The sequence below is a fragment of the Strigops habroptila genome, chromosome 5 (genome assembly GCF_004027225.2).
Source record: "Strigops habroptila isolate Jane chromosome 5, bStrHab1.2.pri, whole genome shotgun sequence".
Taxonomy (NCBI): domain Eukaryota; kingdom Metazoa; phylum Chordata; class Aves; order Psittaciformes; family Psittacidae; genus Strigops; species Strigops habroptila.
In genome coordinates, this window is record NC_044281.2 from 15050227 (window position 1) to 15074463 (window position 24237).

General features: G+C 44.4%; 2 protein-coding genes across 3 annotated transcripts; one reads left to right on the top strand and one right to left on the bottom strand.

The window, feature by feature from the left end:
• Positions 1-60: 60 nt before the first annotated feature.
• Positions 61-15975, bottom strand: LOC115608727 (cytochrome P450 20A1). 2 transcript variants are annotated; one of them, XM_030488005.1, is made up of 13 exons: positions 15774-15975; positions 15112-15161; positions 14858-15024; positions 9593-9738; positions 8775-8942; positions 8005-8083; positions 6220-6335; positions 5749-5803; positions 4287-4407; positions 3275-3386; positions 2564-2628; positions 591-680; positions 61-414 (listed from the first exon to the last, which is right to left on the bottom strand). In XM_030488005.1, exons 1-13 carry the CDS (start codon positions 15843-15845, stop codon positions 264-266), a joined length of 1392 nt encoding a protein of 463 aa, XP_030343865.1. In that variant the 5' UTR covers positions 15846-15975; the 3' UTR covers positions 61-263. The 2 variants fall into 2 exon arrangements, with proteins under 2 accessions (XP_030343865.1, XP_030343866.1); XM_030488006.1 differs by having other exon boundaries at positions 15801-15915.
• LOC115608728 (alpha-aspartyl dipeptidase-like) lies at positions 15909-22973 on the top strand. The gene is made up of 8 exons (XM_030488007.1): positions 15909-16080; positions 16161-16249; positions 17283-17357; positions 17884-17963; positions 19355-19528; positions 20966-21025; positions 21853-21935; positions 22465-22973. The coding sequence occupies exons 1-8, from the start codon at positions 15980-15982 to the stop codon at positions 22541-22543; spliced, it is 741 nt and encodes a 246-aa protein (XP_030343867.1). The 5' UTR covers positions 15909-15979; the 3' UTR covers positions 22544-22973.
• The last annotated feature ends 1264 nt before the right edge of the window (positions 22974-24237 follow it).

Consider the following 24237-nt stretch of genomic DNA (forward strand, 5'->3'; position numbering starts at 1 on the left):
CACTGCAAGCTTTTCTTGCTTCCTTTGCAAAGAGATCCAAAAGCAAATGTAAAAAAGGCATACAGGTGAAATCTACTTTAATATGACTACTGGTTGAGTTAGAAAAAGTACCCAAAAGAGGCATATGGTTAAGAATGTGGAAGGTAACAAAATCTGGATGTAAAATTCCTTGGCTGAGTCAGCATAGTACCAGCATGATACCCCCTAAAACCCTTGGTCAGAACTCCATTGCTGGCATTTTTAGCCCCTTGTTATGCTTGCTCTTAGCTTCTCTTAGACACTGTTATCCATGCTTCTTCCTTTGGTGAGGTTACCAGCTCATATTTTGTCTCCATGACTTGTCCTTTCACTGGGTGGAGAAACAGTTTCCTTACCAGGACACTCAGCAGAACTGTAGCCACCATATAGGCAAACCTGAGGGAAGAGGCAGGAGAAAAAAAAAAAGAGTAAAACCCTTGCTATGATGTAAATCTGCCAAAGAACAACTGCCAGCTTGGCCAGATTGCCTCAGCAGTAACAGGAAGAGGCTGAAAGCACCTTCTCTCCTGTTTGCCACAGACATTCACAAAGACCTCCTTCCTTGTGCTCACCTCAACTCCGGGCACTCCTGGCTTCCTGAAAAACCCAACAAGGAGAGGTTTTTCATGGCTGATTCCTCATTGAATCTTTCTGGGTCAAACCTATGAAAGACAAAATACACTGAGGCTTTCTATGTGGGCACAGGATCCTTTCCCCAGACACATGTGCACACACACATGAGTAAAGAAACTGGCAATGAAAGACAGAATCTCACTAATTTGCTCTCTCTAAATTATGCTGGGTAATTCCATACAGATATATGAAGGCAACTGTGCATCCACTCCATCGATGTTCCCAGCTGCTCAGCTGTGTCCCAGCTTGGTCAAAATGCTGATAAACTGAGTTAGTGTGACACAGGGCTGGAAATAATATGCATTACCCCTCAGCAGTGGGTATTTAGCCTGAGTACACAGCTGAGCTGATACTGCTACCTGCCCTCTATTCCCCTCCAGGGCACACACAATCTGATTTGTCTTCCTCTCTCTCTCCCCATGTCGCTTTCTCTATCACTTCCAAAAATACTTCCCTTTTCAACTTGCCCCTCACCCTTCTCTTCAAGCAGCTGGTGTGTGTATGCGTACGTGCTGGGGGAGAGAAGCTGGTGACTCATTCAAGTGAGAAAAGCGGTTTCCAGCATTAGGATGGTGAAGGCTGTGAGAAAACTATTATCCAGGGCTGGCATGAGTTAAAACAAGATTCCCATAATCAACTGACCACAGGGAAACTAATAAAATATAATTCAATTTAAATATATATACAAAAAGAGCAATCAGGAAATTTGATGGATGGAAGTCAGTTCTCTTTCACTTTCTGCTAAATCTTTCTGATTATACTTCAAGCCTTTGGCTAGCTGCCTGAACATCCAAGCTCTGCTTCTACCAAGGTGAAAAGGTATGTAGATGCTGACGCTCAGTAAAAGCAGCATCAAATTTACATTTCCCTGAACTGAAGAAGCAAATTAGAGATGTTGTAATAGGAAAGAAAATGCATTCGCCTAGCAAAAAAATAGGGAGGGCAAACAGCCACACACAGTATTTTTGTACGGTAGGTAGGTAGGTAGGTAAAAGGATCACTAACAGCTGATCTCTGCCACTGAAATACACATCTACCTCAGGCTAAACCACAGCCCCCTTCTCCTTGGAATAAACACAGTGTTCACAGCAGTCCTCACGGTCCCTCCCACAAGGCCTCAGTAAACCCTTCCTAAACACAGTGCGTGTCCTATTCTAGTGGGCAATCCCTGCCAAGATGCTCGTAGATCAGTGCATCAATGCCTGACCCTTTTGTAAGTGCTACGCTTGCAGGAGAGGACAAGTGCTGTTCTAAAGGCTCTATTCTTTCTGCTAAATCTCAGCTGCCTGTTCTCTCTGTCTAGAATAACTGACCCACATTTTTTCCCAGCCCAAGTGAATGAAGCAAGTCATACACACGTTAATATTTGCCACCTGGAGGCCATAGGAAGCTACAGCAATTTTTTCTTTAACCTCTGAAATACTGGCCTAGATCCAGTTTTGTTCTCACAGATAGAAGAAATGAGGTAACATTTCCCTTCCTCCTGGAAAAATAAAACTTCAGACTGACATTTCCTCCTTTGCGTCATGATGACAAGTAGCAAGTCCAAAGCCATGCAAATCACTGTTTCTCTCTCACAGAAAACCTTAAAAAGGATTTACTGGCATTTGCCACAGAAGCTGTGTGCGTGCGTGCACGCAAAAGTAGTTTTTTATTAAACTATTACACATACACACATGCACACGCAGACTGGAGCATGGGAGGATCATGACTTGAACTGACCCAAAATCCCACCCATAGAGACAAACAAACCAAGACCTTCATAAACTGATCTTCTTACAGACTCCCTTTCATCTACAGGATCTGCTTAAGGCAGGTCCTGCAGCCAAACAGGCTGTGCTCCAAGATCTAAAGAATATTAATTAAAAAACCAAAATGAATTAGTTGCAATAAAAGTCTTGATTCTACATACTTATATGGTGACGGCCAAGATGAACTATCCTGCAGCATCACACCAAGAGCATAAAGCACAAGTGTCTGCAAAGAAAATTAGGACATGTATGTCAGAGCAGAAGGAAATGCACAATTAAAGACATGTCTCGACAGCCCTGCTGGGTGACGATTATTCTGTAGACTACTCAGATTTATTAGGTGGATTAAAAAGATAATATGCTATATTCATCTACAGATTTCCATAATCCATGCCCAGATGTTAGGATTTTAACTTCTAAGGCCCAGGTTGCAACTGTTGGTAGTTAGAGAGGGTCTGATTGCATTCCTCTACTCTTGGTGGCATGTATGTATGGACTGTTTTATTCTCTGCAACGGAAGAAAGTACCACACTGTGTGGGAAACATGGGTGATATGATCAAGCCTGAAATCTTGCTCTTTTATGCACAACTGAGCCCATAAGCCCCTTCAAAAGATGATTCATCCCTGGTGGATCCAGAACTGTAAGCAAATAGGCTCAGCAGGAAAACATGAATCCCCAGAGCTTCTCCCACAGAGGAAATGCAGGGCAAACTTTGAGCTAAACTGTACATTCAGATGACAGACAGCTGCTCAGGTTCAACCGCATCAGAAGAAATGGTCTTCCTGCCTCACCCCTCCACGGGAAGAAAAGGAAACAGCAAATTCCCCTACAGGAAAGGAGAGTGACCTAGTGCTTCCCGTATGGCCCTACCTCTTTGGGGATAGTATGCTGGTCAACTCTGCCCTCCAGCTCCTGCAGCTGTGCAGCAATGGGAGTAAGCTTCGCCGTCCGCACTGTCTCACACAGGACTTGCCGACAGTATCTACAATCAGTAAGATTTGGTCACTTTAACCCTCCCAGAGAAAAGCTTGTCCATGTCCTTATGGCAGCAGGGAGAGCTGAGTCACTTGCTGTATTTGGGGTCACAGTCTGCTCCTGGAGCTGTCTCAAACCACACTGAGGCACTTCATTTTTTTCTGGCAAGGAGTCTCAACATCTTTGCAAGAAGCATTAAATCTCATTGTCAGCTTTTAGGGAAGGTTATCAAAATCTCTCTTTACCACACCTGGTTTTTTTTTCAGATTTTAAACAAAACAAACTCTGCTAAAAAGTATAAACACACCAGCCCCTTTCCTGGACCTCTCACTCATACAAAAAGCAGCAAGAAACCCACACACTCAGTACTCCCCTACTGAAACTCTAACACTAGTCCAACACAAAATGCACACAGTTGCATCAACAAATGCAAAATAAAATAAAGGCACACTGCTGATCAGTCATCATCCTGTAGCCCTTTGAAAAGAAGACTATTCCATGCTTTCTCTCTAAATATGTCTAACATGAATCTAACCACTAAAATGACTGATTACCTCCACTTTTGGAAAACTAGATCAGAAACCAAACACGACAGTAAGCAAACAAATTGTGGCCTGGCAGTGTGGCCTGGCAGCCAGGGCATTGATTCTGTCCTCTCCTCTGCTGATGAACCTAAAGGGTTTCCTATAGACACCCTGAAGAGAGCAGCTTGGTCCCCACACCTGGAGCCCTTCAGCAGGTTCTCTCTGTGCTTGTGGTTTGATCCCTTCCAGAAAAAAAGAAGGGAGTAGCTTTTGGATGCCGCCTTCTGGCCCAGTCTAGGCTGGACATCAGGCTCCAGCACATGAAGACCCTGTCCCCACCACATGAAGTAACCTTCCTCCGCTGTTCCTTCCATGGGACCCACCTGAGCTGCTCGATTTTCTCATGTGTAATTGGCCCCTTCCCCAGAACACGGTCCATCTCCTTGTAGAGATTCTGCTGAACATCTTCTGAGGTTGTCAGGAAATAGACTGCCCAGGTACACACTGGGGAAGAAATTAAGACAAGACTGAACCCACAAGATTCAATCCTTTATAAACTGCATTCAGTTTCCTCACTTCCATGTATTTGCAACATGACTTCTTGATCCAGAAAAGAGTGACCTCTGTTCACAGCAGGCTCTACTGATTCTGCATTCAGTGGCAGTAAAGACCGTGCAACCTAAAATTCTTTCCAATACTATGAGGAGCTTAGGGAGCTGGGAGCTGTGCAGTGAGCCGTTCCCCCTCACAGTTCTGGGGAAGGGACCACACAGCCCCGCAGCCTTGGGGAACCAGGGTTATCAGACAAACCATGCGAATAAAAGGCTGGTTTGTCCAAAGCATCAGAAAATTCCTTTATTTAGGAGGCTTCCCCAGCACATCTCAGGCAAGTACTCCAAGCACAGTTGAACTGGGGCTCCAGTACAACTCTCCGCAGCAGGCTGGCCAGCACTTGTCTCCCTTACATCTTTTTGTGAGGTAGTCAACAGAAAGTATCTTCAGTAGCAAAGTGAAAAAGAAACCTTGCATAAGGAATAAGCATGTAAGATGCAGTTTCCCTAAAGCTACAAGGAAATGTTTCTACCAGTCCAAACTATCTATTCATGAGAACTATCTGGAATCCCTGAGGATTTAAGCCCCTTAAAATTACAGTCTTCCTGGAGTACTTGGAGAGGATATTCTCTGGGGAGAGTTTTATCATAGTTGCCAAATTTACTCTGCACGTTCTTTAACACGCAGCTGCACCTGTGAGGTTTTCTTTGGAGTCCCAGCCCCACTGGCTGAGATACGATAATCAATGACTTGATAATCATCCCCCTATCATAAGAGATGTTACTCAGCTCCAGTTCGTATTTTTGTTTCCCACCATAACCTTTGCACAAATCCCAGAGTAGCTCCTTTTTAAGTCTTCCACACATGGAACACAACTATCCTCCAGAAATTCAAAACAGCCAGTCAGATTCCAGTACTCTGCCTGAATTTCTTTTCCATGTGCCAGAACTTATTTTACAACATGATCTTTGTGGCTTACATCCCCTGGTGCTTTTTCATCAAATTTAGCATCAGTTGGCTCGGGTTAGAGTGCAAGCAAAATGCAATGGGAAGAAATTCTAAGGTTCACCAAAAGACTGGGAAGGCTGTCAAACAGTTTAGTTTCAGCTCACTAGCTGTGAGCCTGTGTCGAGAGTCTGATGTAAAAATTAGCCTCTTCTATACATCTGTAGCTCAGGAGAAAGAGAATGATGAATATAATTCTTTATTAGCCTAGAATAAGTCTCATGTCATCATACACAGTCTTAGACAGCTGAATGTAAGGATGAAAAGTTACCTACAATCAGTACTTACAGTTAGCAGTGATTATGCATCCTGCCAAGGAGAAAATCATTGTATCTTCCAGAATCTAGGAAATAAAACCTACTTCAGAGAATGAAGATCGTAAGACTGTAAAGATAAAAAAGAAGTGGCACATTCTCCACTCAAGCACATGAAATCCCTTTAGTGCAAAGAGAGCAGGAAACACATCTAGAAGACATGGCATGAACTCTATATGGAGCTTCCACTGGAATGGCACATAAGACATGCTTAATATTAACATACTTCTGGTTTATAAAAATAGCAATGAAGCAGTGGCAAGGAAAGCTATCAAAGTCTAATGCAATTAAACATTGTAGGAGTGGAAAAAAAGAGCAAGAAACCCTGCTTTAGTAAAAAATCTGCCCTACTGCAAAAACTTAAATCAATCAAAGGCTGCAGTGTAATGAGCTGCCCATCTAGCGAAACTCCATTACCGTGTCATGACATAAAAACTGCACAGACCTGCTGGTCACTCAGGTTCCCTTGCAGCAAGGTGTCTACAAAGACGTGCCTGTTGAATGATCTGCCTCGGCGTTCCTTTGTAACTTTCCTTAAGGTGGATTCCATCTCCATCAGAGCTTTGGAAGCAAGAAGAAATGTTTATTTTAAAACGTGGTCACCCTGAGCGCTGAAGAGAAGCAAATCCATCTCCCCAAGCAGATTTTCAGACCAGCTGTCCCTGCTGGGCTCACTTACAGAAGCAGCCTCTGTTACACGTTACTGTCAATTTGGAAGGCGGTGTCTCCAATTCAGTTGAAAATGTAGGAACCAAGTAAGACAGGTTGCCTACACAAAGCTGCCCTTACAGGCGTAACCAAGACATGTACTCTGTGAGCTGAAATCATGTAAGGGGCAAACAACAAACAACAGTGTTGTTCAAACAGCAGTGTTGAACCATCAGAGAACGTGATTAATCAGCCCCCATATAAAATAATGTTTGAGCCAGATAACAACAGTTGCATGAGCTTTAAAGTTATAATTACTAAAGTGTGACAGCACCTCCAGCCACTGATGTTGTCCCTTTTGCTAGAGGTTCTACAGCCATCATTCAAGAGGACGGTTCTGTGCTAAAGAGTATGCAAAAACAGAGAGAGGAAGGTGGGGAAAACGTGGGAGCGTTTTGGCACAAAGAGCCACACATAGGAAGATATTTGGGTGCCTAACTCTTGGTGGTGTTGCGGGAACTAGGGAGAGTTAGGGACCTAGATGCCATTTGCTGACTCATTTAAATGACCTCCTCAAGACTAGCCACGAAACGCAGAGCAGAAGTTGGATCTGAAACTCAAATTACCAAGGCCCAATCCAGCCCCTTTATTTTAGAACTACCCCTCCTCCCTCCTCTCTGCATAGGAAGGCCAGCAACACTTAAACACCAACCCTCACTATCATCCTACTACAACTCAGGAACAGTCCTGAACAAGTGCCCATGGGAGCAGCTCAGTTTAATGGAGCTTAGGTTGTCCTCAGGTTCTGAAACTCACAGATCCCGCAACATAAAGAAAGAAACACTGGGACTGGAGGATTTACAAGCAAACCCTTAGTTCTAGATACAAGCTACTTTTGTTCAGCATTTTATCAATCAGTACCGAAAGGATTAACTATTAACAACAAAAAAGATGGAATAACTGAAAAATAACTTAGTGTGAAATAATCAGAAACAAAAGCACTGCCATAACAGACCTGAAAATCATGTTACCTTGAAACAGCACATCAGAGGCTATCACATAAAAGGTATCCATCAAATCCTAAAATATCAAAAAAACTAACCTCTGTACTTGTGCCTTCTAGCCTGTGAGTGACTCTCTGGCAGTGCATTCACCAAACGCTGCATCATAAGAATGACCATATAGGCCAAATCAAGTGGCTCCATTTGTCTCTGTCTAGAACAGTTGCCTGCCTCCAAAAGAGGTCAAAAGCGGACACTAGGAAACAGAATAGGAAGGGAGCAAGCACACCCCAGTACTTCCCAGGATCCTCTAGCAGTCTCCAGACTGGAGAGATCCTAGAACTAGACCTGGAACTAGAGTTCTAGACCTACAGACTTCTTGCACAATGGCAGGCTTGTCACTCAACTCCAAAACAATGATCCTGTGTGAGAGTAAGGAGGACACATCTTACAGCTTATGGCATGATGACCAACTCTGCAGAAAAGCCAAAACAGCTGGGCAAACAAAGTGCTTCCATACACTAGCTAACTCTAAGTATTAATCAGAGTGGGAGGAAGATTATGATTTGGGAAGAACCTACCATCTTCGTAGAGCTTCTTCCTAGTCATGTTTTTGTCAAGGGACCCATCCAAGAAACCTTTCCCAATCTCTGACCAGATCTGAAAGAAGGAAAAAGAGAAGAGCACCACCACTCACCACAGGCTGAGACTGCTGGGACACTTGTACTCTTTCCTATTCAGGAAAATGAAAACACCAAATAAAATAAAGACTTCCTGTGAATATGGAACTGCTCTCCTCTTTAGGACACCATATCCCATTCCAGATATTACGCCTATGATAGCTGAAATTGAGTTGAAATGAAACAACTATAATAACAACTGTAGGGGAAAAGGCATGGGAACCTTGAATGGGAAACGGAATTGCTTCTTTCTGACCCTATCAGCAGCAGTTTTAACATCCCCAGATGAGGACAGAGCTTGGGACCTCCTCAGATTTTCCTTTCTCCACAATGCCACAGAGACTTCAGAAGATCTTTGAAAAGAAGTTCCACTGGCAGTCCCAGTAGAGTTTAACCAACTTAGGTACCAAATAGCTCTCGACTGCCATTGGATCTAGGTTACTGATCCCCACAGACCCTTTAGAAACACCTTAGACTAATGACAGCAGGATTAACAGTAGGATCTTTCTGATAGTTTAAGCCTGGGACAATTGAGGTAGAGCCTTCAAGCTCTTAACCTCAACGTTAAAGACTCTGCAGTAGCTTGTACTAAACTGTACAATGACACAAGTTGTGTGCTACTGGCATGGAAAAATACAATAGGAAATTTCCTGGATCTTTGTGACACTTACTGCATCATGGTACCTGCGGAATCGGATGACTTCCCCGTCATCTTCAAAGCTGCTGCCCATAGCTGTCTGCGTGACAGACTTCATGGCGAAGCCCAGCATGTGCTGGCAGAGTGGCACATGCTGTGCCTCAGGGAGGGAGAGCCATTTGGCTAGCAACTCTTCTGACAGCTTGAGAGGGAAGGAACCATTAGTTGGCAATAGCAATATCAGCATCCTATTTACCAAACACACCCTGGAGACATTCTCACCCAGTTCCTAAGGCAGACCGCACTTTCACGGCTATAGCATGAAGCTACATTCTTTCCAGGGTTTCCTTCCATTGTTAATTTATCAGTAACATTTTAGCCTCCTATCTTCTGCCTCTTCTCAAGGTTTTCCCCCAGTAGGGCGTGCCTGTCCTCTCTTGTTCCCTTTGTCGCAAAAGAAACCTTAAACCCTTTAATTCTAGTAGCTCCAGATGAGAAAACATATTCTGGCTGCTGGACTGAGTCAACAGAACAGTTCTTCAGCTGTTTGTGGACCCAACAGGTGGTTCTTTGGTCCTCCCTCCTGTACTGGGAAATAAATCTAGAATCCAGATTCTCCAGTATATTTAACTGCATCTGGCATCTTGGCATAAAAGCATCACCAAGATCACCCTTCCGCCTAACTCAGTGAGGCTAATAGAAACCAAATATTCACACTGTGCTTGAATGGGCAGAGGCTGTTCACTGTCTCAGATGTTTATAGTTCCAGCACTAATTTGAATGCAGGCCCCTTATCCTAGTGATCATTCTCACTAAAATTTCCTGTGAACGTGTACAAAGACAGTTACATACCTTCTGGATGAGAGCACAATTACTCTGCAAGGACTTGGTCACACCGTTTTCATACAGCTTTCTCCTCATGTGGCTCTCTCCTGTATCCCCACTGAGGTTGGACTGATACCTCAAGAGGGACTTTAGCATTGTCTCAAAGGGATCCACTGAAAACAAATACAGGAAACACCATTTGAAAGTCAGTTACACAGCACAGGGATGATGAAACCAGCAATATCTTCAATCAGGCACTGCCACTTCTAGGCAGTGAGGAAGGCATGGCTCCTTCTCCCAGGAACAGCTTCTTCAGGGTGTCAAGCTTCTCCTGCTCAGTGTGGGCTGGAACCTCATAAGGTCTCTTCTCTGTGGCAGGGTACCATCCTGCAACCAGCTCCTCCTGCAGAGGTTGCCTGCTGGCTCTACCAAGTAACTCTTTAGTAATAATGCCTGGCAAGCTTGTTCCCAGCTTACCAGTTCCCAACTGGTTGTGCCACTGACTTGGTGACAACAGTGAGCGTGGCATGCTCTTTCCCCTTCTCCTCCAGCCTGATCTGCAGCTCTCTAGCACCCTTGACATCTGGTGCATCCTCCTGCACTGACCATGGCTATGCACTCAAGATATATCAGCTCGCATGAGATACTTAGCCAGAACTGGCTCTCTGCACTCCTTACCTCACTTCACAGCCCGAAAAAACCTCATCCGACACCCTACTGCTCCTGCGTGATTTCTCTTGCATGCACTGGGTTCCCAGCTTATGAGCTCTTCCCAGACTAACACCTACCTCTCTCAGCCAGGGCTGCCTCCAGCAGGGAAGCTCTTACAGAAAACAGTCCCCCACTAAGCTACAGAATGCTTTCTACTGCTAATCACCTTACTTTCCATCTTCCTTCCACACAGACACTTGCAACAGTGTATAAACTAGACACAAACACATATCCTCCGTTATCCATATCCATGGCTCACTTCAGTTAGATTTTTCACTCTGAATTTCACCACCAGGGGCCTCTATTTAATAAATTTGCTGAATTAGGTGGCAATGCAAAACTGTGCAATAAAGCATGGTCTGTGTTTTTCCCTCTTTATAAACTTTTCCGTGGGTCTTGCAGAACTGGCAGAATCTTTAAGGAACAATTTGGAAGCAACAACCAAGGGGGGTTTCAAGAGTAGTATTTTCACTGTTTATCACAGTCTGTTATTTCTCCCAGGTGCAGAGTGAAACCTCTGAAGCATCAGAAAACATCAAGGCTGGGACTCTACCAACTGTGGATGTATCTAGGATTCCCAGCAGAGATTCAATGACTCCTTACGCTACTGGACAAACAGACAAGAAGAGACAATTCCCACCTGGAGAGGACTTACTACCCAATGGCACAAAAGAAGCTAATGAAACCAGATAGGATATCTGCTATATATATCTGGCAAACTTTCCTAAATGCTTTTCTCTCACATAATTTGCCTTCCAATGTTTTTAAGCTCTGGATCTTACCCCCTTTCTCACTTTGAGTGACAAGAAGTATGTGTATGCATCATTTGGCACAGCAGATGGTACCTGAGGCTCTCCACGTGGAGCAGGCTGTTATGTGACTCTAGCTGCTGCTGACAATTCCTCCTTGTCGTGGTACTTTGCCATGGAGTGGTGGCTGCTGCTATTCATGCCACAGTTCTGTTCTGACTAGCCCTGGCAGAGTGCTGGAGTAGCCAGGAAGACACACTGCTGGTGGTCAAGTCCACACAGCAAATCTGGCAAGCAGAAGCATTTGGAGAGGCCAGAGGATGGTCACCTGCAGAAACTGCAGTTCTCCTGGTGCATATGAAAGAAACCTGCTGGATGAGCCATGGGCTCCATTTTTTCCTCCCCTGTCCCTAGTGCAAACTGGCAGCCCCATGCCACCAGTCCACTCACTGTTGTGAACTCAGTACTGCAGAGCCCAGGCTGACCTTTGCTGAGGGCTGGCCCTACCTCACACTATTTGAGAAACTACTATTTCTCTGCAGCTGCAGGAGGCTAGTGACTCCACAAGGTGCAAATCGCCTCTCCAGACAGAGCTCTGGCCTGCCAGCACTTCAATGGACTTCTTCCTTTGTTCTTGTCTTGAATGCATCTCTAGGGTTACGTTTTCAGTCCTCATATTGAAATTTTGACCATACCTTCCACTTACAAGGAAATCTCCCTTTATCCCAAGAACCTCAGACTGCTGTCCTGGACACCACTGTAAGTAAATACGGAGAAAAAATAACTCTGGATAGTCAAGACAGATGCCACGCAGAACTGAACATCAGAGATGGAAAGGACCTCTGAAGCTGCACAGTACAAATGCACAGGCCAGGACTCATAACTCCATCTACAGATCCAATGTGCTTCAGGTTTATTGTCCCAACCCAAAAGGCAACATCGATTCATGGGAGTCTTCCGAGTGGGTGTCTGAACCCACTGCTCCTGGCCACCCTGAACTAGTCCACCCTCTTCACATCCACACCCTTTGCAGGCCTGAACTACTTCCCCAGAGCCTCTCACAGGAATCACTGGTATCAGCAGCAAAGTTTTACTTCCTTTCAATTCTCTTTGCAAATTAATCTCAACCAAGCTCTAAGAAGCTACGAAAACATACCAACTTCAAACACTGCTTTAAGCATGAGGGAAAACAGTCTCCTGGCATTGGGAACCTGTTAATAACTATTAATGCAATTAGCCCAACTTCAAGGCTCTCATAAAAGATGCACCATCAGCACCTCTCTCTCACTTTCTCTCTCCAAGAAGTTTGGCCATATCAAACTTCTTGGAGAGAGACACACACATGAGATGAGAGGAACTCTTCTATGCTCCTTAGAGCCAAACCCTACACCTCAAACTTGGAAACCAACGAGCAGGCCTCAGGCCTCAGCAGCACCTGGCCTCAGGTACCCCCATCAGCCTGAGGAGTTGTCACATGGCAAGGGTTTTCAGGTGGCACTGGAGAGTCAGGAGTTGGATATAACCCAGTCCACAGTGGGCTGTCTCCTGCTCCACAGCACTCTGTGCTCAGAAGACTCACAGAACCATAGAATGGTTTGGGTTGGAAGGGACACTTTCACCTAGTTCCAACTCCCTGTCATGGACAGGAGCACCTTCCACTAGACCAGGTTTCTCAAAGCCCCATTCAGCCTGGCCTTGAACACTGCCAGGGATGGGGCAGCCACAGCTTCTCTGGGCAACCTGTGCCAGTGCCTCACCACCCTCACAGTAAAGAACTTCTTCCTAATGTCTAATGTAAATCCACCCTCTCTCAGTTTAAAGCCATTCCTCCTTGTCCTGTCACTACATGCTCTTGTAAAAAGTCCCTCTCCAGCATTCTCATAGGCCCCCTTTATGTACTGGAAGGCTGCTTATCAGATCTCCCGGGAGCAAATGGTACAGAAAACGTTTTGCTAGAACTGCTCAGCTACTATGTGCCCATTTATACCTCAAAGCTCCAGGAAAAAATAGTAAGATTGCTCACCTCTAATAAAGTTTGAGCACTTCTGACAAGTATCACTGCTAAGAGGAAAGCACTGATACAACTGACATCACTGCTTTTTCAGGTCTGAGTTCAGTACAGATCATGAGAACTCTTCTTAAGCCTGCTGCTGCTGCCTTTATGAGGATACCCCCATAAGCTTTTCCTTCTGCTGGGCTGAACACACTTTCCCTGGCTCCTCCTACTTGACAGGCTGCCACCTCCGTGAGAGCATGGGCAGCCTTTCTTTGCATTTGCTTTATTCAAAATCATGCCCAAGTACAGAGGTCAGAGCCATCCACAGGATTTCAGGTCTGGCTCACGTTCATCTTGTATAATAGCCAAGATGTTTTCTTCTCTCTACAGAAAATAAATGACTCAACATACCCTTCTCTTTTTTTCCATCCTGCAGGCAATTAATGCAGCCTGCTTTTACTCCTCCCCTTCCTGTTTCTATTACCCAGCCTCAGGGGTACTCATCTCACTCCTTTTCCCTGTATTGACACGGGATGCCATCAAGGCAGGCTGCTAACATAAATGAGAGTATTTCACCTCCCTAACACTGCATTTCACTTTCCCAACACAATCCAGCCTTGCTTCCTCTTCTTCTCATATCCCATTACCTCCAGCTTCAGTGATGACTCAAGCAATGTCCAAGCAAATTCTGAACCGAAACTCTGACAGGAATACAGTTCTATCACTTTCATTGTCTGCTAGTCTAATTATCAAAGAAGTAAGGCACACATTTCTTATTTATCCCCATCCTTAAAAAAACGTTTAGCCCTTGGCATAGCAGGACACCAGACTATCCTGCAGCTGCCTAGGTCACTTCATTTCCCACATTTAGGTCCAGGAACTTTATTTAGTTTTCTCTAGTATTTTGGCACTCCCAAACTCAGAACACTTCAGGGAACTTGCCTGCTCAGAGGCCTGTCACCACTTCTGGGACTGTCTGCTCTATTTCCCCCAAATACACTTGAGTGCATTCAGATTTTTCAGGGTGGGTTTCCACCTTCTGGAGTGTCACTGCTATCTACCGTGACTTGCTGATCTTTGTTAACTCCCACTCCTTCCCCAGATTGTCACCATTTTGTTCGAGTTTGTCATGCAACTATACAAGAAGCTTACCCATCACAACCCCAGCATAAAGCTGAAATACCTGCATATGCCTAAAGACAGGCTACACGATCAGGTAACACGATCAGGTAACCTAAGAGGCTTACACCATAAATTAAAATACCCTCCCAGGACTAAGATGGTCAACTCAGCTACCAGCACTACTGACCACTTCTGAGACTGGAAGATCATTAAAGGTTTTCAGCACAAAAATTCTACACACCAAAATAAAATGGAAGTTAAAGAACTTCTTCAAATAATACTTTAAACCTCACACCGAACCACACAGGGGAGCTATCACAAACTAGCACAGCTGTTTTCAGACCTAACTTAGCAAAGCTCCCTCTCTTAAATTGTATTTCAATCTACTTTTAAAATGTATGTCAAGTGGCTACTGGATCTTCGCCTCGCTGTTTCAAGTGACTAATGAGCATGATGCTTTCCATAAACATTCACCTGTAGGGAGATGGTAAAAGACACAAGCATACTAATTTCTTGATGGCCACTGGACAGCAGCAACTCTTGGTCACTGATATTCAAGTCCAATAAGCAAGATCAAAGACATACCTAAACCACCATGTCAGCTGCAAACTAAGTCTCATTTTCTTTCTACTTAGAATGAAACCCTAATTTCCTTAGACATGGAATGCCCAGCAAGGAACAAATGGACTCAAAGACAAAGCAAAGAACACTTACACAACCGGTTGGGGTTAATATGTTGTTTCAGGAGATCAATGGAGCCAAGGCTGACAACAAGACGCCTTCCAAACCAGAAAGAGACCAATGGGCCATATTTCTCATGAAGGTTCACCAGGAACTCGTGCAAACTCCTGCTGGCAATGATATCTGGCAGGTTGCCATCCCTAAGGAACAGAAAGTAGATATCTGATCATGAACCGCATCCTCTGCCAAAGCTGAACTTCATCGATGTGGAAATGGAAACTACTTACTTTTCATCAGTTGGAGCCAGCCCAGGGATACCTGATGCTTGCCTAGATGCCTAGAGTAAAAGGAAATGTATCAACCTCCTTGAACGTAAGATTTTATACAAGCCCCCCAGTTTTCCAGCAGAAGAACTGGATTCTCCACATCAATACTGCTGCACTACTTACAAACGTTAACCAAAAGCTGGATAAGCTACATCTTCAGGCCTCAAATCTGCTAAGGCTTATGAAGCCAATCAACTGTGTGTGTCTGGTCCCAGTGGGTAAACCAGCACTCTTCATCTGGTTAGAGGAAAGATCCCCGCACACAGATTTAGAGGGTCAGGTTTGCAATGCAGATGTTACACTCAGATTTTGCGCCGGGGATCCGCACAGTGCAGCACTGCGAGGTGAGCAGACAAAGCCTAAGCGGGATTCACACAGAACGCGGCCGGGCCGCCCTGCACAACAGCCGCTCCCGCCGGCACCAGCCACGTCCGCGGCAGGACCCGGACCCCGGGGCACAGCCCAGGGCGAGCCCGAAACCCCGCCGAAGCCCAGGGGACGTGGAAGGGGCCTGGGCCGCCCGGGGCGCGGTGGCAGCTCGGCCCCGCAACCGCTCGCTGCATGCCCGCCTGCAGCGGGGGATGGGCCTTGCGCCCCCCCTTCCCCACTGCCGGCAGCATTACCGGGTACAGGTAGAGCACGGCGCCCACCAGGATGAGCAGGAAAGTGACGGCGAAGATGGCGAAGTCCAGCATGGCCAAGCTGGTCCGGGGCGGCTGCGGGAGCGGCGGCCGGGCCCCACCCCGCGGCCCGCCGGCGGGGCAGGAAGGGGCGGGCCGGGCCGCGCCAGGCCGGGAGGGCTGTGGCTGCACGCACCGCCCGCGGCGGCATGGGGGGCCCGAGGCGGCTGCTGCTGGTGTCCAACTCCACCCTGCACGGAGGGGGGTACCTGGGCCACTGCCAGGAGCACATCAAGAGCTTCCTCGGGGAGTAAGCGCTGCGCGGGGGCTGCGGGACCCTGACTCGGCCGCCGCCCGCCCCTCTAAGCGCTCTCTCCCTCCCCTCCCCAGGAAGGTGAAGCGGGTGCTGTTCGTTCCCTACGCCCTGCACGACCGCGATGCCTACGCCCGGACCGCGAGGGCGAAGTTTGAAAGCTTGGGTAAGGCTGGGCCGGCGCCGGGTCCCTCGGGCCGCCGTCTGTTGTTGTACTGGGTGGAGAAGGTTGGGCTAGCTCTGGTGCACGGTGAGGAGTTACGGACAGCAGGAAGTTGTTTGCTCAGTTCTACCTAGAAGTAGATGCTTTTGAGGCCTCCGGAAGAAATCTTGCTGTAAACACTTCTAACCATTGCAGGGAGGAAGTTTGTTATTCCTAAATACTAAGTGGCATCTTTTCATCCTCCTTAATCACATGGGGATTGTTCCTGTACATCTGAAACCTCTGCTGAAGCCGTGCAACTACTGGTATTAAGTGAAGACCATTACTATAATGTGCTTCCACCAGCCAGGTATTTCCATGATGAGCAGCAACCGAGCTTTGCTTTGAGCAAAGATCTTTCCAGAGCAGCCTGCAGCAACACCTCCACCTAATATCTGTCAGCATTAAGGATAACTTTGGATTTGTAACTGTAGGAATAGCCAGTACTCACTTCCCTGAGCAGCACACTTTGCTCCTTGCCTTGCAGAAAGACTGCCGCTATCACATGTCCATGTTCTTCCATCTCTCCTGGCACTTCCTGTACACAGTGAACCCCAGCAAGACAAATCTGTGAAGGCCAGACATTTTAACCATTACAAAAACCGTTCTCAGATCAGATATTTGCACTAGTAATGCAAGACATCCTGTTCATACTTACAGCCAACCCGAAGACTGACAGCTTTTTCCTTCTCTTATTTTCTAGCCAGTAATGCTCAGCAGGACTTTGTGCCTGAGCCTGCACCTGCTGAGTGAAATGCTCTGCTCTTGGACACTGAGCACATATATCCATAAAGCAGACATTTCCATTGGTATAGCTGGATGCAGAAGCCCTGTGCTAGACAAATGCTCTGGTTTATGTTGTAGAGTTCTCTGAAATTTGCCTGGTTGTTTGGTGAGACATTTGGCTTAGGGTCAGGGGTGGGCAGAGAGGGATTGGACATACCATGTTCTTCCACCAAACTGAAGTGGCAAAGGTAAATACTTTTTTTCATTTAAGGTTATGGGCTGGACAGCATTCATGAGTCTTGTGATCCAGTGGAAGCTGTAAGGAAATCTGAAGCAATATTTATTGGTAAGTTTTACTTCTTGCTCCCTGATGAGAGTTTATGTAGAGCACTGGATTAGTCCTACTCTGAGCTAGCACTGTAGAGACACCAATGAAAAAGTTGGATCTAGCAATTATTAGAAACTACATAAAACAGTACTTTAGTTGGGAACAGTAACACCCTAAATTTAGTGGTGGGTAGAGAAATATTAGAGATTTATTAATGGAAATTCATCTCCAGTAAATTTTAATTATCAATTCTAAGAAGATCCAGGGCTACTGTGCTTAAACTGACTGTAGTCCTAATACCATGCTCCTGGGTATTAGAACAGTGTTGTCAAACAGTGAGCATCAGTGTCACAAGGACCTGGGGCATGAGCCCATGGCCTGCCTGATGACCATCCTTCTGAAGGTTCTGGTTTTACTGCTGCTTAAAGCAGTGAAATCTACCCTGAATAGAGCATAGAAATCATTGAGCCTGCCAAGTTTGTAAAGGCTGCAATTAAAAGTGGCAGTGAAAGCATGTTAAATAAACTGGACTCTCTTTCTGCAGGAGGTGGGAACACATTCCGTCTCCTGAAAGCTCTCTATGACAACAGTCTGATACAGGAGATCAGGAAAAGAGTTCTTGAGGTAAAAACTACAGGACTTGGGCCAAGCGTGAATGGCAGGAGCTCATGCATAAGCTGTTGTTCAGACTAATCCAGGTTGATTCTATATCTTTGTTTCTAATATACTTCAAATACTGAGCCATCTCATGCAACCTGGTGAACTTACATTCTGTGGCCAAATAAGGCTGTCATTAGTCATTGAAGCCTGAAAAGACTAAGGTCAGCGATCTGTCTAGGGCAGTTTCCCAGATGTGGGACTGCAAGACTTTGTGATGGACAATGCTGTGTAGTAACCTTAGAAGTAAGCCCCTCAAAATACTAATGAAGAGAAGTGCAAGATTTAATCTATGTCCAGAAAACCTGGTTTTCAGCTTGAGATGTCCGCTTTGTATCTTAATAGATACAGACGTGTTCATGTGGCAGGTTGTTTGCTAATAAACTGATGACAGAACTGGATCCATATGTGCCTTTTAGACATGCCCTTTAATGTCCCGTTGATGCTGAAAATGGTGTAATTACCTTGTGTACACCCTTAACCTGGAATTATGAGTTTGAGTGCCATTGAGCCCTTCTGGTCAGCAGCCCCATTCCGGCTGGTGAATCTTGTATGGCCCAGCAACAGTAGGCCATCCATGGAGCAGAACAGGAGCAAGGTGTTCCCCTTAGCAATATGGAAGTGCAAGTGACTTCAGGCAGATTGATGCAAACACCATATGTTTGAAGAGGCCAGCTGCCAAGAAGAAAGGTTAGCTAGGCTGTCTCAATATGAAGAAATCCAGTGCCTGTTGTGGGCAGAAAAGCCAGAAAATGTTGCGAGTCCTGGTGAGGTCTAGATAACTATTTGGTTATATTAGCACCAGTTCTCTCAAGGTAGCTTATATTTATAAATTGTTCAGCATTATCCATATACTTGCATGTTTATATGGAATCCTTCCATGTACAGCATAGTACTATGTACGTAGCAGTAATACCAAAAGTAGCGCTAAACTGGCTGCTTACAGTACTGGTAAGCTGATGCTGTGGCACCATTGTACTCAGTTTCAGACAGTCTGCTTTCTTCAGAAGCTTGTTAAAACCTGTTCATGTATTTCCTGAAACTGCAATGTAGACTAGTCTTTTAATAGCGGAGTCCAATATATGCACTGACAACCTCATGAGTTCTTTCTTGTATCGGGGTCAGAGTTGTGAGTACAGGACATTCAACAAGTAGTTCTCTGACAACCATGATATATACAAACTATTGCCCATGTCAAAACCTGAATTCTTGTCCTGCTTTTCACCTGTAAAGTTAACAATGAAATGAGCTAGAAGGACTTCAAGCTGATTGCTGAGTCTCTGAGACTGATAGAAGATGCTATAAAATGCAGTTCCTAGTTGTGATACTGCATACTAATCATTGTTTTTGTCTTTCAGGATGGGATTCCTTACATGGGATCCAGTGCAGGAACTAATGTTGCTACCATCAGCATCAATACTACCAATGACATGCCAATTGTTTATCCACCTTCCCTGCAGGCCCTAGGCTTAGTTCCTTTTAATATTAACCCTCACTACCTGGACCCAGATGTTAAAAGCAGTCACATGGGTGTAAGTAAAGCATGCCAGAGCTAACACAGTAACCAGGGTGCAGAGGTTTAATGATAGTGTGCATTTGTGAGGCCTTACAAAAGCTATAGAATGTCTAACATCTGCTCCCTAGAGCAACTGGAAATGCCAGTGAAGCAGTAACACCTTACTCCCTCCTAAAGCTTTTCTCTGAGTGGGAAGAGGAGTTGGCAACAGCATTACTGACGTGGAACAAAGTGTTTTTCACAAACAGAAGCTTTGCAATGTCTGAAATACTGTTGCTTCATACCTGATACGGAAATGCAGGGGTGGGGGAAGGGGGTAAACTTGAAACATCAAGAGGCAATGCAAAGTCCTACCTGTCTTGCCTAAATTGTCCTAAGTTAAACATAGTTAAGAGACTTCAATATCTAAAGGTCTGAATGAACTATCAGACCAGGTAGATCTTAGGATTGCATGCAATCTTGTTCTGTAAGAAAATACCTAGGGACCAGTGTCCTTGAAGAGAGCACACCCGGTAGTGTCCAGTACTAAGCAAGCACATGTACTGGTATAGCTGAAACTGCAACCACAAAGACCCATATCCGCTGTATGGAGGAGCTGATTCTTGAATAGCCTGCCAGGAGCCAATTCCTCAGAGAGCAGTTTCTGTGGTGCATCTTTTAACAGCGCAGAAACTTCCCTCCTTGTAATCAAAATTTCTCCATGGTTAGAGAAGTATTAAGAATTAGCGGACAGTGAAGAGATGGAGGATCAGGGTGTGCTGCTAGAATTTAGATGAAGTTTAGGTACTCATTTAATCAGCTTGTCACTAGATAAGCAGGCAGTCTTCTCCCTATAAATAACTTTTGCTCTTTCTCCGAGAGGAGGCTGGAAGCTCTGTGCTGTACCAAGTCCCTGCTGTGTTCCTGTTTCCTTACCAACAAATCCTTCTGGTTTGATTTCTTCATCTGCTGTTGCTCAGTTCAGCAGCAAACTCTTAGGAAACATGGCAGAGCTTCTCCCAGAAGGAAATTCTTCAGTGTAATACCTACTTGATGACAAACAAGCAGATACTTAATCAGTGGAAATTCATGGTTCACTACCCTCTTTCCATGAAGGTGGCATCTCATCCATTTGCTTCAGTGCTCTTGTTCTGAGGGTGAGCACATACCAACAGCGTTCAAACAAACAAAAAACCAAAAAACCCCAAAACACTGGTTGAATTAAGTAGAAGTAAGTTTTAAGACTTATCATGGTTGGGATGGTGTGAGTTCTGTTTGATCAACCTGCAGCAATTACTGCTAGTGATGAAGGGTTAAATACATATCTATTAAAGTCAATCCTGTCACCCCATTCTGCTTGAGGGGAAGTGCCTGCTTTGTTTAATGTTATGAAATTGCTCAATGTTGCACTAACTGGATAGCTCCAAGTCCTACCTGACTGCCTGGGCAGCTAAATCTACATTCATTATTGCAGGAGACAAGAGAGGAAAGAATTCGCCAGTATCATGAAGAACCAAACACGCCTCCAGTTCTGGTGGGTAGTAATTTCCAGTCAGGAACTAATACTGATCTTATATGGCTGTAGTATGGTAAACATTTATATGCATTCTTGTTAGCTTTCACTGTGGGTTTCCTTGCCTGAAGTTCCAAGCCTTAGAGAACTGTGGCATAGAAGGCTAGTTATATTCTTGCCAAGAGCTTCAAGCTTGGATTTTGTTCACTTGCAAAAAAATGGGTTAGAACAAATGAAATGCATTCTGCCCATTAGATGCTTGGAATCCTGATGCAAAACACTGTATTTGAGGCAGCTCTGATCTTTCCAGTCACCAGCCACTAGTCATGTCTTGTATGTGGGGGGTGGTGTGCATGCAAATGGTAAAGATACCTCCCTGTAATCTTTTTGAAGATATTCTTAACTTTAAATTTTGTTTTAATCTCTGTAGGTTTCTGAATTTGCTCATTCAATAATATGTTCATAATTACAGTATGTCTGTCTGGCAAAGTGGGACCTCAGGGTTTCCTGTCCCTGTGCTTGAGCTTGGAGTATATAATTTGTGTTCTTACAAACCCAGCTGGCTGTTGCTTGGCCCATACTGGATCTAAGAATGGTGGTAGCAGAGGTAATTGTGGAAAAAAATACACTTACTGGTTTCTCCTTTAAAAGAAATAAAATAAACAAGAAAACCAGCTTCTAAAGCAAGGTAACTCACCTAATTTTGTCTTGACATCTTTGTTAGAAATAGGTGTGAATGTCTTGTCTGGTAGTCATGGTGAGCTGCACTAAGACTGGCCTGCTTGTGACAAGCATTCTAGCCTTTCAAATAGCTTGATAATAACAATAAATGTTTCCACCTACATTAGGGCTTGCGGGAAGGTGCAATGCTGCTAGTGGAAGGAGACAAAGCCACCTTGCAAGGAGTGACAGGAGCACGTCTGTTTTTGAGGTAAATGCTTCATTTGAATTGATATCCTCCTTCAGACAGAAAGGAAGAGAGATACTATTAGACTGGTGGCCCCGTGCTGCCTGTCCCTCACATCAGAAGTTACTTAATCCCTTGCTTCCATTTCTCTTTGGGGAAAACATGAGTATTTGCTTTATGCTCCAAATGAGCAGGCAGTATGACAGATGTCTAGCTTACCCATTAAGTGCTATGGTGTTACATCCATTAACGCTTATGCTTCCGAACTATAGTTACTGTTCACAGAAAGAGCCCCAGTAGTCAGCTCTGTTACTGAAGGCCAGGGGAATACCAGTTTGTCCCTAATGCGTTGAACTCCAGAATAAGAACTCATGTCTTTAGTCATATAAACATTACTAAGAAATTTAATATATATGTCCCGAGATGCAGGCAAGGAAGGCAGTCAAAACTCTGCTTGTTATGAATAAGGATGCCTTGTTCTATCCCTAGTAACAGATGGAAGCACAGCCCTAGCTCCTGTTGAAGCTCACAGCATGGTTTTTCTTGTTTACAGGGGTAAGAAACCAACTGAACATGAGCCTGGAACAGATTTCAGTTTCCTCCTGAATGACAGTAACTTCCAGAATCTGTAGCCTTGCATATTCTGCAGCAAAAGTCACTAAATGGGGAGACAATGAGGAGAAAGGGAAGAGATCCTTCTAGTCCCAGGGTGGGTAGAGAACCTTACCTTTATAAATAAAGATAAATATGCATTAGTAGGCTCTTTTCCCCACCCTAATTCATGTCTGAGACATCACTCTTTCCCAGCAAAAAGACAATTTTTATTGCAATACCTGAGTAATCATAGCTATTCTTAGTCTGAAAGGATCTGTATATTTATTTATCCACTTTGATTCCTTTCCCGCCAAAACCAAAATTTAACACAATTAAGACAGGACACAGAGTCAGCTATTCCTGCTGCCTCGCTTTACCTGCTAAATTAAAGAGTTGTTAGTTTAGTGTACTCCCACACTGTTAGTTTCATTTTTCCACTATTAATAAAGGGAGAAATTATGCATTCAATTATTTTTATTTGCTTCAAACTCATGTTAAATATATACAATGCTAATTATATACAAAAGTGTGCATGTTAAAAATTGTCAGGTTACAAACTTGCAAATCCTAGAAAAGTGCAAAATTTTAAAACATCTTTCACCATGCTGTACAGAAAAAAAAAATCCATCATTAGCCAATATACACACTCTTAAAACATACTGATCAAAACAAAGTAAGACATACAGTATACTCTTAAAGCACCCAGAAGGGAAAAAGATATTGCACAGAAGACTGACAAGCAAGTTCATTACAGTGTCTGAAGGCTCGTTTTTGAAAGCAGGTGTTTCCAACACTCCTCAGACCTAACATTTAACTCTTAAAAAAGGCATTTTTTGGCAATTAAAAATCCATTTGTAATCACATAATTGCACAGTCTGTAAGAATTTGAGAAGATATGGTTAACTGTTGCTGTAAGGCCCTTGCTTCCACTCCCTCATTAGCGTTAGTAAAAATGCATCAAGCAAACTGAGCAGCATTACAGCTTCCATCAAAACACTGACCAAAGGGAGGCAAATCTCACAAGCAGCATTTCTCTAATCTTTTATTAAGCTGCTCCTGCATAGTGAAGGGTTGAACCAGAACACATATCACAAGTTTTCCTTGATTCCCCCACCACCACCACATGACTTTCTTTAAAGAAAAAGCAAGCTGTTTCTTTAAGCAACAGCTCACAGCTACATATGACTAAAGCAGTACTGTCAGGTGCAAGACTATTTTAAAAAGTTACTTCAAGGCAAAAAATATGGCTCCCTCAAGAGAAAAGTACTGACTAGACAGGAAGCTAAATAAACAAGTGGCCTCTAACTAAGTTCAGTAAGATCTAAGATAGAGATGGCTGGATGTTTTTTATTTCAATCTCAGAACACCTTAGCAGCTTTAAACCATAACCTATACTGACAATCATGCTTCTGGGACAGAAGATGCATTATGAAATTGTCTGTGCTGAGTATAATCACAGACCTAAGCTCTAGAAATACTTGCCAAATTTCCCCAGTAGACAAAAATAGAAAGAACATATAACTGGAGGAACTATCTCCTGAAGAAAACAAGTAAAACACCTATTATATCTGGGCCATTTGGGTAAATGGTAACTGAAAGAAGACATACTAATTTTCTTCCACAGATGCGTAGCAAAAAGGTGAACTAAAACCAAACAAAGGGTACCTTTGATTAAACACTACAAGCAGTTCCTCATGCATGGGGTGCCCAAGACTGCAGTAAGACAAATAGC

Bases quoted from the DNA above. Each gene is read 5' to 3' on its own strand.
- LOC115608727 (XM_030488005.1), bottom strand. From the start codon at position 15,845: ATGCTGGACTTCGCCATCTTCGCCGTCACTTTCCTGCTCATCCTGGTG. The intron at 3,387-4,286 runs GTGGGTCCCATG...TACTGATTGTAG, and splicing joins GAGAAAATCGAGCAGCTCAG to ATACTGTCGGCAAGTCCTGT. The intron at 415-590 runs GTGAGCACAAGG...CTCTTCCCTCAG, and splicing joins CAGGAGTGCCCGGAGTTGAG to GTTTGCCTATATGGTGGCTA.
- LOC115608728 (XM_030488007.1), top strand. From the start codon at position 15,980: ATGGGGGGCCCGAGGCGGCTGCTGCTGGTGTCCAACTCCACCCTGCAC. The intron at 19,529-20,965 runs GTAAGTAAAGCA...TCATTATTGCAG, and splicing joins TTAAAAGCAGTCACATGGGT to GAGACAAGAGAGGAAAGAAT. The intron at 21,936-22,464 runs GTAAATGCTTCA...TCTTGTTTACAG, and splicing joins GGAGCACGTCTGTTTTTGAG to GGGTAAGAAACCAACTGAAC.